At 51.4% G+C, this 13,870-nt stretch overlaps 1 protein-coding gene across 1 annotated transcript in view; it reads left to right on the top strand.

Annotated features, from left to right (window-relative positions):
- Positions 1-13,870, top strand: part of ZDHHC18 (zinc finger, DHHC-type containing 18) — a 34,005-nt gene that overhangs the window by 1,963 nt on the left and 18,172 nt on the right. The window contains exons 2-3 of the mRNA XM_011955670.1: positions 21-206; positions 5,666-5,826. Coding sequence (XP_011811060.1) covers positions 21-206; positions 5,666-5,826 — 347 coding nt within the window. The remainder of the gene's footprint in view (positions 1-20; positions 207-5,665; positions 5,827-13,870) is intronic.

Genomic DNA, 13,870 nt, shown 5'->3' with positions numbered 1-13,870 from the left:
GCCCCTCCTCGCTGGAGCAGCAGCGGCAGCGGCAGTGGGAGCGGGAGCGGGAGCCTCGGCCGGCGCCCACGCCGCAAGTGGGAGGTGTTCCCGGGCCGCAATCGCTTCTACTGCGGCGGCCGCCTCATGCTGGCCGGCCACGGCGGCGTCTTCGCGCTCACGCTGCTGCTCATCCTCACCACCACCGGCCTCTTCTTCGTCTTCGAGTGAGTTCCGCTGCCGCGGCGCCCCCTCCCAGCCCCCTGCCGCGCACCCGACCTTCCCAATCCCTGCTGGGCACCCCGTGCCCTCCCCTGCGCCTCCCTGGCCCTCATCCTCCCCGCCCCTTTGGCATCCTCCTCGGGCCTCTTGTCTGCAACCCTGGCCCCTGCGCACCCATCCTTCCCTGGTCCATTTGCCAGATGCCCCATCCACGCTGGTGCTCTCCACCCTCCCAGTCGCTCCATTCTCCCTGGCCCCACCCTGGCACCTGTCTGCCTGCCACTGCCAGGAGCACCACCCTCCATGCCCCTCCACGGCCCCCATCCTCGCTGCCCTCTCAGAATCTGCCCCAGGGCTCCCTGGACAGGCCCCTCCTGCTCACCCATCCCTGGACCATCTCTTGCCAACCCCCCAAGTTCTTTCTGACCCTTATATCCCTTCCTGACCACTTCTAGATCTTGTGTGTCCTTTGGCTGTGCACACCCGCCGTAAACATCCTAGTCATCCTCTCTGCCCTCTCCGGGCCCCTCCAGGGTCCCCTCCTTTTCTCTAGTCTCAGACACCAACCCCGCTTTTGCTTCCCCTCAGCCACGCACACCCCTGGCCCAAAGGCATCTTTTCTCAAAATCTTTGGGCCTGTCGGGCCCCCTTTCCTTCTCCAGAACCTTCCTTAGGTTCTCCAGAGCTTCCTGTCCTTCCCTCAGTTCCCACCTGCCTCCACCCAGCTGGCTCCCAGGCCCCTGACCCGCCTCCTGACCACCTGGTTTTCTTTTCCTGCTAAACATTCTGGAGCGTCCCTCTGGCCTGTTCCACATCAGCAACAGCTGCAGTGCCTTGTTGTTTTTCAGGAAAGAGTTCGGAGTGCTTTTGGGCGACAGGTCATATTTGCCCCCCTAGGTTTTTGACCTCTTCATATTCCCCAGTGACCCAGGATTGACCCACACATAATCTCCATTTTATGGATGGAGGGTCATATATTTGTATTAGAAGTTTTCCACCCACCTATGAGCCACCTGCACCATGATTCCTTGCACATAACACTCACACGCCCACCCTTGCTTCATGAGCCCTGCTGTCCCCTCCCGACTCCCCATCCTTTGTGGTCGTCCCTCTTAATTATACAATGTAGTTAAGAACTCTTAACAGACCTGGTTCAAATCCCAGCTCCACCACCCACTAATTGTGTGACCTCAGGGCAGTCATTTCACCCCCTCAGTGCCCCAGTTTCCTCATCAGTAAAACGGGATTTATAATAGTACCCACCTTGTAAGGTTGTCCTGAGGGTGGCATGAGGTCACATGCAAGCTTTTAGCCGACTAACAAGCACACAGTGTTGGCTGCTATTAGTACTTATGTTGTCTTTATGAAAAAAGCACTTCCCAAGGGCATGTGGCCACAGTAAGGCTATCATAGAGACACCCTCCCCCAGGTACCCTTTCTAGCTGCCAGATCATGTATCTGCAACCTTGGGTTTCCCCTTGAAGCAAGGTGAAGACTTCCTATAAATTAGCTTCTCCTTTCACCCTTTTACCACACACTCTGCCCTTGTTTTCTGAGTAGTGTGGATAAAAAGTTTAGGGATGAATTACAAGCAGAAGCTCTGGGGGTCCCAGAGCTCAGCTCTGGACTGAGTTTCAGATCTACTTCCCTGGGCTGGCCACGTGAGTGTTCTGGAAGTGCCTTTTCCAGTATTCCCTGGGCTGCCCTCTCACTCCCCACACCCAGGGCTGCAGCCGAGGCAGGAGGAAGCAGTACTTGCCGTGGTTGACCCACATGACCCTGCAGTGTGATATCTGGCCTAACTTCTGAACTAGAAGCAGGACCTTCTCTGGGTTAACCGGGTATCTTCACTGGTGACTGTTTTGTCTCCAGCGAGGGAGGAAGCAAGGACTTCTGGGTTTGGGGAGAGCTTGTGAACCGTGTGTGGTTTGCCCTGCTTGTCCTCATTGGGGGCTGGTAGATTGGCAGAAGAGTTTGGGTTTGGGCCGAGAACTCACCTGGGTCTGGACTGGATGCTCCCCATTGCTCTGGGAAAAGGTAAGGTGCTCTCTAAACCTTTACTGCTGTGATTGGCTTTGCTTCTTTGGCTTGGTGGATTGTTGCACGAGGCCTCCAGCAGGGCTCCCAACTTCTGCCTTACTTCCCGCCCCCACACAACAGCCAGAGTGCCTTTTTGATTCTAAGTCAGGCCTGAATCTTCCCTGGCCGCTGCCCCCTGCTCTCTTCTGTCCTCGTCTTCCCTCCAGGCATGTCATCCTCTGTGCACACTCCTACCTTCTGGGCCAGTGCTTGGAATCCCCTTCCTGCAGGTGGCCTCATGGCTCACTCTCTCACATTAGGCCTCCCCCGTCCATCCGCACAGCATAGCAAACCACTCCCCTCCAGCACCTCTCCTCTCCCCTCATTTATCACTCTCTGAAGCACTTCCCACCACCTGACATATTATGTTATACTTCTTAGTTTCTTCCTTGTCTTTGCCCATGAGAGCAGGACATTCTCCTCTGTTGCAGCCTTGGTGCCTAGACCTCGCACCTGGTATGCAATAGGTGCTCAACACTTATTGAATGAATGGACAGTGTATTTGAATGAAATGACAGTGTATTTGCTGGGAGACTGGAAACCCTAGTTCTGTCATTGACTGGCTGGATGACCTTGAACCTAGCTGTGGGCCTGGGAGAGCTGTGGGCCTCTGGAGAATCAGGAGGCTAGGACTTGGTGGTTCCTGCAGGCGCTGCAAGTCTTAGATTTCAAGTCTTCTCTGTCCCCCTACACAAGTCTGGTTGCATATGAACTGGAGTCATTGCCGTGTGGGTGACACTGAGGGCCCTCTGGTTCTGTTTGAGGGTCAGACCCAGAAACCATTGAGATGTATGGAGCAGAGCGTGGCCCACTGGGAGCCCTTGGCCTTGGCAGTCTGCTCCTCAGGGGAAGGGCTTCTCTGAAGGCCAGAGCCTCTGATGATGGAGACTTCAGAAGCAGCATGCAGGTGCCCACAAATGTGTGCCTACTGTGCCACTCCTGGAAGCTTGGCTGATCTCAGGCCTCCCAGGGCCCCGTCATCTCCTTACCTGATCAGGTGCTACTCTGGCTATGGGATGATGGTTAATGGTATGAACCTCAAGGTCAGAGCTGGCTTGGGTCCCACTTTAGCACTCCTGAGCCATGTGACCTTGGGCAGGTTACTTAAGCTCTCTGAGCTCTAGTTTCCTCATCTGTAAAGTGAGGAGCATAACTTCACAGGGTCCCAGTGAGTATTTGATGAGAAAGTACACAGGAACTGCTTAGCCTGGTACCTGACCCATAGTAACTATCTGTACTTCGAATGTCACTAATAGTAATTTATTAATTAGGGCAGTGTCTGGCACATAGTAAGCCTTCAAAAGATGGTAGCTATTTTTCTGTCCCCTGGCAGCAGTTATTTACTGGGTACTTCCTTGGTGCCAGGTGCTGTGCAGTGTGCTGGAAATACAAAGCTGAACAAGAGAACATAGTCTATACCCACAGAGGAGCTTATGATTTTTTGTGTTTGTTTGTTGTTGTTTTTGAGACAGAGTTTTGCTCTTGTTGCCTAGGCTGGAGTGCTATCTCAGCTCACCGCAACCTCCACCTCCCGGATTCAAGTGATTCTCCTGTCTTAGCCTCCTGAGTAGCTGGGATTACAGGCACATGCTACCACACCCGGCTAGTTTTTGTATTTTTTTTTTTTTTTGAGACAGAGTCTTGCTCTGTCACCCAGGCTGGAGTGCAGTGGCCGGATCTCAGCTCACTGCAAGCTCCGCCTCCCGGGTTTACGCCATTCTCCTGCCTCAGCCTCCCAAGTAGCTGGGACTACAGGCGCCCACCACCTCGCCCGGCTAGTTTTTTGTATTCTTTAGTAGAGACGGGGTTTCACTGTGTTAGCCAGGATGATCTCGATCTCCTGACCTCGTGATCCACCCGTCTTGGCCTCCCAAAGTGTAGTTTTTGTATTTTTATTAGAAATGGGGTTTCATCTTATTGGTCAGGCTGGTCTCGAACTCCTGACCTCAGGTGATCCGCCCGCCTCAGCCTCCCAAAGTGCTGGGATTACAGGCGTGAATCACTGCACCTGGCCGAGCTTATGTTTTAGTGAGAGAAAAATAGCCATCACATAGACAAGTAGCTGAAATATATACTAAGTGTTATGCAGGAAAGAAAGAGCGTTGAAGTTTGCTGTGTACAGAGTTGTTAAGGAAGGTCCTTTTGAGGAGGGAAGAGGAATCTGAGAAAAGGAACAGCAAGTGCAAAGGCCCTGAGGTAGGAGAGATCCAGGCTTGTTCTAGGAACTGTCGTGAGGCCGTTCTGATGGGAGGAGCAGGAGCAAGAGGAGAGTTTTGTAAAATGAGGCTGGAGTCCTCAGTAGGGCCCAGATCATGCCTGGCCTAGAAGGCCGTGGTAGGGAGTTTGGATTTTATTCAAAGTATAATGGGAAGCAGTTGGGAGGTTTTAAGCAGGGAAATGACATTATCTGGTTGACATTTCCAAAAGATGGCTCTGGCTTCTAGGTGGACAGTGAGGTGCCAACAGAGAAGATTGGCCATAGAGAGAGAGCCCTGATAGCTTCACTATCATGAAGCCATTCTCCCACCAGTGTCCAGAACTTCTAGAATGTTCTGGCCCTAAGATGGAGGAGGGAGCTTGAGGAGGGCTATGGTAGGCATCCTGTCTGGGGACAGAGGCACAACCATTCAGCAGGCACAGGCTATTCTCTGAGACAGCCAGGGTCAGGGGGTCTGAAAGCACTGCCTCGGGGATACCTGCCTTCCTTGCGTCACAGTGACAGTGGCTGGACCATGCTGTTTCCCCAGCCCTCTACTCATTCTTCAGGTTGGAGCTTAGGATTATCTTCTTCAGGTCGCCTTTCCTGACTGTGCTACTGTGTTCCCCTCCCCCACTAGAGCACACATCACCCTGTGTGGCAATTCCCTGTTTACATGTCTGTTTTCCCCACTTGACCATAAGCCACAAGGGGGAGGGGCTCTTGTCTTATTCATCGTCATTATTCATACTGCTTATTGAAGGTGTTACCTGCCACAGAGAAGGCCTCAGTAAATATTTGTGGACTGAGTGAGTGAATGAATGAGTGAGTGAACACTGCAGGATGGTTTGTCTCAGGTAACAGTCCACTTCACTAGTATCTGCCTGAAGCTCTGTGTATAGAGGGATTCTCTGAATGCAGAGGTTAGGAGTGCTGAGATCTATTGGACACATCTGCCATGTGCTCAGGAGGAAAGTATAACACAAGGATCAATTAGTGATGTCTATTCCCGGTACTTATTGGCAACTTGCTGCACTCAACGAGGAGCTGTGCCTCTGTCTCAGAGCAAGGCTGTATTCAAGATTTTGGTGGTGGTTGCCGGAATGACAGCGCCTGCCAGGTGCTGTAGCCCTGTGCCGCAGGGAGCCCTTGGGGTGTCTGCTGATCTCTCTCCATCTCTCGTTCTAGCTGTCCCTACCTGGCCCGCAAGCTGACTCTTGCCATCCCCATCATCGCTGCCATCCTCTTCTTCTTCGTCATGAGCTGCCTGCTGCAGACAAGCTTCACCGACCCTGGGATCCTGCCCCGGGCTACTGTCTGTGAAGCAGCCGCCCTGGAGAAACAGATCGGTGAGGTTTCTACTCCCAGCCGAAGCTGGGTCTCCATAGCTCCACATTCCCTGACTTGGGAGGAGGCCTGGTTTTCTCTTCCGAAACTTTACTAGGAACTGGGGATGCAGTCGTGAGCAAGGCAGGCTGGAGCTGACACTGGCACAGAGGGAGACAGATGATCAACAAGTGAGCAAATAAGTAAGCAAGAAATGCTGGCCAGCAGAGGCCCCGATGGCAGCCAGCGTGGAGCTGAGTAGTTCTTGGGGGCCAAGCACTGTTTTAAGCTCTTTATATGCATGATCTTATTTAATCCCCCAGTAATCCTATGAGGTAGGTACTGTTGTTATTCTCCTTTTACTGATTAATTAAATCAAGGCAAAAGAGGGTCCAAGATCACAACGTAAGTAGAAGAGTTGGGATGAGACCTCAGGCCAGAGCCCCTGCTCTTAAACATTCATATACACTTATTCATGAACTCATCAAACATTTATTGACCCCCTACTATGTGCCAGCACTTTTTTAGGTGTGATATAGCAGTGAACAAAACTGACAATATTGCCTGTCCTCATGGAGATTGACAGTTGAGGAGGAAGGAGACAATAAACAAACAAATAATTAAATATCTAGGATATCAGACAGAAGAAAGGAGAGAGAGAGGATGAAGGCTGCAGGGAGGTGTGTGGTTTTACATAGGGTGGCCAGGGAACATCTTGTGAAGGAGGTGACATCTGAGCAAAGAAGCACCGGCCTGAACAGATGAAGGCTTGAGCATGGGGTTATCTAGGGAAGAGCCCAGTAGGTGTTGCGGAGTGGGCTAGTTTACGTTAGGTGGTCAGGGGGGACCTCCAGGAGGACGCGGCACTGGAGATGAATGTGGTAGAAATACGGGGATCTGGGAACAGTAAGGCCAAAGCCCAGAGTGGCAAACAGCCTGGGTGTGTGTGAGGAACAGCAGTGGCCAGAAAGACCCTGTGCTCCCAGGCAGCCCACGTGGCCCTTGATTCCTTTCAGACTGCTGTGTGGGTTCCGGGGTGGCGGGCCACTGGGGATGGGTCCCTAATCTCAGCTTGCTGCACCCCAGTTCCTTCCTGCTGAGAAATGACGTGGCTGCTTGCACACTTCGGGGGTTTCCGGTCCATGGTTAGTTCCTTCCCCTAACAGGATGGTGTTCACACAGGCTTTTAAACACCCAGCTGGCCCTGAAGACATCTAGTGGTCTGTAAATGTCAGAGCCCTGCTGCATCCATCGCTAGAAATCATTTCACTAATACTCTGTGAAGCAGGGAGGGAGGGAGGGCGAGCAGCTGGAGTGGATGTTGTCTGGGCTCTGTCTGCTCTTTGTCTCATTCCTCTGCCCGGGCCCTTCCTCAGCCATGCCCACGAGCGCCACCTCATCTTGCCTACATCCAGCTTCCTTCCCTCTCAAACTCTGGGTCCCTGGCCACTCCTTCAGGATCCCACAGTCTGACCTGGGCTAACCCACCTGGCAGCTGGGAAGGCCCAGCTGTGCCCCGTTCTTCCTCCCCTTCAGGTCAGGGCTAATCATGAGGCAGGATTATTGTCCAGCTCAGCTGGACCCAGAGGTCTGGCTGCCCATCCTCGGCCTCCTGTGAGCTGCGTGGATCACAGTGATTATCCCCACAAATCTTCACAACAGCCCAGTGAGGGCGACCCTGTTAACCAGTTGTACTGATGCAGAAACTGAGGGAGGTGATCACAGGGCCAGGGATAAAGGAGCAGAGACGGAGTGTGTGCCTCTCACTCCCAAACCCCTTGCTTTCCCTTCTGAGATGGAAGCAGGGACACATCTCCTTCATCCTCTGTCTCCACTTGTTTCCTGTGCTCTGGGAAGCCTTCCTGATCTCGATTGGGCCAAGCCTTCTATGGCACATTCCCAGAGCACCTTTTCCTTCCTTCTCTGAACCTGTGCTGCAACGGTGGTCATTACAAAATTGTTCTTTCTGCTGGCCTGTGAGGGCATGGAATTCCAGCATCTTGTTCACCTTGTCGCCATGTAGAAGGCTCAGTGACATTGGCTAAATGAGTAAATGAATAACTGAAGAATGGGTGAGCTTCTGTGAAGGCCCTCCTTGCTCTGTCAGGGTGAGGAAACAGTCAGGACATCTCCCAGTTGGGCATCATGGGTTTGTTCATGTATGTGTTAATTCTTTTTTTTTTTTTTTGAGATGGAGTCTTGCTTTGTTGCCCAGGCTGGAGTGCAGTGGTGCATCTCGACTCACTGCAAGCTCTGCCTCCCGGGTTCACGCCATTCTCCTGCCTCAGCCTCCCACTAGCTGGGACTACAGGCGCACACCACGACGCCTGGCTAATTTTTTGTATTTTTAGTAGAGACGGGGTTTCACCATGTTAGCCAGGATGGTCTCGATCTCCTGACCTCGTGATCCGCCCGCCTCGGCCTCCCAAAGTGCTGGGATTACAGACGTGAACCACTGCGTCCAGCATGTGTGTGTTAATTCTATATGCTGACCCCTGACAGCAGAGTGAAGGCGGGTGGGGGCCAACAATGAATCTGTTAGGAGCTTCTCTCATGGGTTCCAAATGAGTTGGCCCCAGATGTTAGCCCTGACCAGCCACTGCCAGTGAGATCAGGCTTCAGAAGAGGGTCAGAGGAGTCAAGAGCATCTTCTGCCTGGGGGACTGGAGAAGCTTCCCTGAGAAGTGATGCTTGAGCCACGCCTTTAAGTTTGGGTGGAATTCAAGCACAGGAGCTGTATGGAGGCAGCCCTTCAGGCAGACAAAGCTGAGGGAAGAGAGGGTGGCCGAGGGAAGGAGGAGGGATGGGAATGGGCCACTGAGCCGTCCATGTTGGCTGGAATACGAGGAGCACTTCAGATAGTTAGGGATCCTAGGGATATTCCTGTTGGAAGGATGGGGTGGAATCAATCTTGTAGGGTGCTGAATGTCAGGGCCTAAGACTTTTCTTTAGGAACAGGTGCAAAGTGCAAAAGTGGCATTTTGGGGGCCTTTGAATTCTCAAACTTGAATAGAAGCCAAATTTTCAGGTGTGACCAGGAGACTTCTAACTAACTAAAGTAAAACATATTTCCCAGGGCTAGCGCAGTGGGTCATGCCTGTAATCCCAGCACTTTGGGAGGCCGAGGCGGGCGGATCACAAGATCAGGAGATTGAGACCATCCTGGCCAACATGGTGAAACCATGTCTCTACTAAAAATACAAAAATTAGCTGGGTGTGGTGGCGCATGCCTGTAATCCCAACTACTCGGGATAGGCGGAGGCAGGAGAATCATTTGAATCGGGAGTCGGAGGTTGCAGTGAGCCAGGATTGCGCCACTGCACTTCAGCCTGGCAACAAAGCGAGACTCCGTCTCAAAAAACAAAACAAAACAAAAAAACATATTTTCCTGAAAATGGTGAGGACTAAGATCACTGAACCTTTTCCAGAAGGTTGGGAGCTGTCTCAGAGGCAGGTGGTGCTGTTCATGTGAGCATGAACTGATTACCTGGTCCTAGACTCATGTAGACAGTGTGGGCTTTTCCCTTTGGTCCCCCAGCCCAGCAACTCCAGCCCAACAGGTCTAGCCCAGGGCTCCTGCCCTGTAGGGACAGTCTGAGGTAGAGTGACCAGCTCCTCCCAGTTTACCCAGGACCACCTGGAAAGTCTGCTGTCTTAGGAAACCACTCAATCCCAGGAAAATCAGGGCACTTGGTCACCCTCGTCTGAGATCCTGTCTTGCCGGCTGATGGGCTATGCAGCTGGCTCACCCTGCAGGCTCTAGGCAGTTGGGAAGAAGTAGGAATATTGCTCGCAGAAGCTCCTGGTCTGATGGGAGGTGATAGAGACATCCGAATCCAAGTGACAGATGCTCACTTAGACCCTGTTACAGTTCACAGGACGGACGCAGAAGCTGCGTCTCTCTCCACTGCCCTGCACCAGCTCCCAGACCCCATCTTCTCCGTCTCCAGGACGTCTCCGCCCACTTCCCCTGGACAGTCCTGAAGCCCACTTCCCCTGGACAGACCTGCCTCGTGTTCCACCTGAACTGGCTCAGGGCTCTGCAGAACAGGCCACCACTGGGCCTTTCCCTTCAATTGTAGTTATATTTCCAAGATCCAAATTTGTCCTCCCCACCCCTGCCCTGTCCCCTCACAAACCCCACAGAATTTGGGTGACTCTCTGGTGCCCTCAGTACTGCTTCCTGCATATTGGTGATATGAGTCCAACCTTTGTAATTTTTCCTTCTGCATTCCACCTTGTACCTTCATTTCTTTAGTATTTTCCTCTAAATGGCTCATCTTTAAATATATGTGTATAATATATATATTTCATATACATTAAATATATTAAATACGTTTATTTAATACATATGCATAATATATTTAACATATTTAATATGTATATGTTTGACATATTTAATATGTATAATATACATTTAACATATATTTAATATGCATAATATGTATTTAACATATTTAATGTGTAATATATTTAACATATATTTTATATATATTTTATATATATATATGTTTTTGTTTTTGTTTTTTGAGACAGAGTCTCGCTCTGTCACCCAGGCTAGAGTGCAATGGCGTGATCTCAGCTTACTGCAGCCTCCACCTCCTGGGTTCAAGCGACTCTCCTCCCTCAGCCTCCCAAGTGGCTGCAATTACAGGCATGCACACCATGCCTGGCTAGTTTTGTATCTTTAGTAGAGATGGGGTTTCACCATGTTGGTCAGGCTGCTTTTGAACTTCTGACCTCAGGTGATCCATCTGCCTCAGCCTCCCAAAGTGCTGGGATTACAGGCATGATCCACCGTGCCTGGCTCCTCTTCTATCTTGAAAACTCACTCTGAAATTAAGGCAAGCTGCAGCCTACCCCCCCCCACCGCTCCTCTCCTGCTGGTCCCTGGCACCCCCAGCCACGCTGTGCACTAGATGCCTTAGTGTGTTTGCTTGTGCTTGTGCTGTCCTCACCTGCCGTGGTGAGCCAGAGTGCTCATTCTTTCTGATCCAGCTTTGCTGCCACTTCTTTTGTTGCTTGCTTTTTTGAGATGGAGTTTTGTTCTTGTTGCCCAGGCTGGAGTGCAATGGTGAGATCTCGGCTCACCACAACCTCTGCCTCCCGGGTTCAAGCGATTCTCCTGCCTCAGCCTCCCGAGTAGCTGGGATTACGGGCATGTACCACCACGCCCCGCTAATTTTGTATTTTTAGTAGAGACGCCGTTTCTCCATGATGGTCAGGCTGGTCTCAAACTCCCGACCTCAGGTTATCTGCCTGCCTCGGCCTCCCGAAGTGCTGGGATTACAGGCGTGAGCCACTGTGACTGGCCCCTTACTTTCTTTTTAAATTATTTTTTGTAGAAACAGGGTCTTGCTATGTTGCCCAGGCTGGTCTCAAACTCCTGGACTCAAGCAGTCCTGCAGCCTCACCCTCCCAAAGTGTTGGGATTACAGGCATGAGCCACTGCACTTGGCCTGTTGCTTTCTTGAATGCTGCTTCCTGCCTCCACCCCACATATTTCCCTCTGTGTTCTTGAGGCATTGAGTATAGACACCAGTAATGTCATTAATTGAATAGCTATTAGATTGATATTATATTATTTCTGATTTGTGTAAAATTTTACAGGGTTGATGTCATCATTACCCATTCTACAGGTGAGGAACCTGAGGCTCAGAGACTGACCAGCTTCTTCAGGTCACAGGCTAACAATTGGCCATGCCAGGGTTCAAAATAAGATCAGGCAGGCCCAGAGTTACACACAGAAGCACTGCCTTGTAGGAGGACTCTAATTATCCACTTCTGTCCGACTCTGCCCTCAGGCGGGCTCTTCCTGTATCCACAGGCCTAGCACTAAGCCTGGTGTGTGGTATGTGGTAAAGGCTCCATGAGCCCAGAGATGGACAGAAGTGGTCTGGGAGGATTATGGTGACCCAGCACTCGAGGCCTAGGAGCTGTGGCTGACCTTGAGCTGGCCTTAGAGGCGAGGAGACTGCAGTCCTTTGCAGGTGACAACAATGGAAGGGCAGAGGGCAGTCAGGGCCTTCTTGGCAGCCCGCAGCCAGCCCTGGGGAACTTCCACGGCCCCAGCCTTTCAGGCTGTGACCCCAAAAGGCCTGCCTGCTCCTCTCCAAGAGCTGTCTTAGGGTGGGGAAATTCCTTTGCCCTCACAGCCATTCAGTGACGAGGAGCTTTGCCTTTCCTCTCATTTTCACATCCTCAGAGCTTTGGTTTCTGCCTGGAAGGCAGCAGGAGGGCCTTGCTAGCATAAGGGCACCTTTTTAGTTGGGGAAGAGCCTGGCATAGCAGAAACAGCCGTGGAGTAGATCTTAGATTCCCTGAGGGCAGGGATAGCATCACGTATCATCACTCCCTTCTTTCTTCTTTTCTACAACAAATATTTTTTGAACATCTACAGTATGTCAGGGAGGCACAGGGTGAACAAAACCAATATCTTTGGCTCATTTCTATGAATTTGCCCCTTACCTTCCTGCCACCCCCAGACCTTGTACAATAACTTGCACATAGTAGGTGCTCATGTGTGAAAGAGTGAACAAATGAGTGCCCTGGAAGACAAGGGTTCTAGTTTCAGCGCCACCTTCTATTATTGGAGTAAACTCTGTTTCCCATCTGTAACTCACAGGCACGGATCCCCTTGCCCAGCCCAGAGGAGTCTCTGTGATTGAGTGAGACTGGGAATGTCAGTACACTTTGAAAGTCACTTTTCTCTGTTGAAACTGAAGAGACTTGAGTCTTTTGGTCAGGAATGGAGAGTGGACTTGCTCCAGGTACTTATAAGCTGCCATCGGTAGTGGCTGCCGGGAGGAGCAGGTTGAGGAGGATTCTGAGGCTGAGTCTTGGACGGTGATTGGTCAGCACTGTCTGATCTGAGAATCAGCAGTGGGAGAGCTGCTTGTCTTCCCCCATGCAGGATGCAGCCCCTGCAGAGCCTCCTTTGCCCCAACTCTGGTGACTTTGATTTAGCACCAGGCGGACCCTTGCTCCAGCATGACACAGCGCTCTGCCTCCCCTGGCTCCCGGCAGCCTCAGGAAGCCAGAGTACAAAGCTTCATTTGCAGAGTGCTAGAGAGAAAGAAGCCTGGCTGATGGAGGCCAGAACATGCTTAGCAGTTCCCTCCCTGTCCTTGGGGGAGGCTTGGGTTCCCCTCTCCCCTGAGGAAGACCTGTGGGATTCCACTGAGGATTCCAGTAACTTCTCTCAGTGCTGGAGAGGTCTGTGGCTGTCCTTCACTCACAGACGGGCTGTGTTCTGAAGTTTTCTTCATAACTCCATTGTTTGTTTGGAATGCTGTGTTTTGTGGAAACAACAGTCATACTAATGGCTGATATTTGTTAAGCCCTTGTCAAGTGCTAGCCACTTTGCTACAGCCACTTGGTGAATTCTCACCTAATCCTTCCAGCAGCCTTCTGAGGTGGACTCAATGATGTTCCATTTTATTTTAATTTTTTGAGACAGTCTTGCTCTGTCACCCAGGCTGGAGTGCAGTGGCACGATTTCAGATCACTTCAACCTCCACCTCCCAGGTTCGAGTGATTCTTCCTGCCTCAGCCTCCTGAGTAGCTGGGATTACAGGTGCCCGCCAACACGCCCGGCTAATTTTTGTATTTTTAGTAGAGACGGGGTTTCACCGTGATGGCCAGACTGGTCTCGAACTCCTGACCTCAGGTGATCCGCCTGCCTCAGCCTCCCAAAGTTCTGGGATTACAGGGGGTAAGCCACTACATCCGGCCTTTTTATTTAAATTTTTCAATTTTTTTTAGAGACACAGCCTTGCTCTGTCACCCAGGCTGGAATGCAGTGACGTGGTCATACCTCACTGCAACCTTGAACTTCTAAACTTTCCCTTCAACTGTAGCTATCTCTTGTTAGGTTGTTTCATCACCACCTTGACTTCCTGCCTCAGTCTCCCATGTAGCTAGAATTACAGGTTCATGCCACATACAGCTATTTTTTTTGGAGGGAGGGACAGAGTTTCGCTCTTGTCGCCCAGGCTGGAGTGTAGTGGTGTGATCTCAGCTCACTGCAACCTCCGCCTCCCAGGTTCAAGTGATTCTCCTGTGTCA

This window comes from Colobus angolensis, unplaced genomic scaffold, assembly GCF_000951035.1.
Source record: "Colobus angolensis palliatus isolate OR3802 unplaced genomic scaffold, Cang.pa_1.0 Scaffold4, whole genome shotgun sequence".
Lineage (NCBI taxonomy): Eukaryota > Metazoa > Chordata > Mammalia > Primates > Cercopithecidae > Colobus > Colobus angolensis.
Note: the sequence above shows the minus strand (reverse complement) of the source record. Positions and strands in the feature narration are given on the sequence as shown.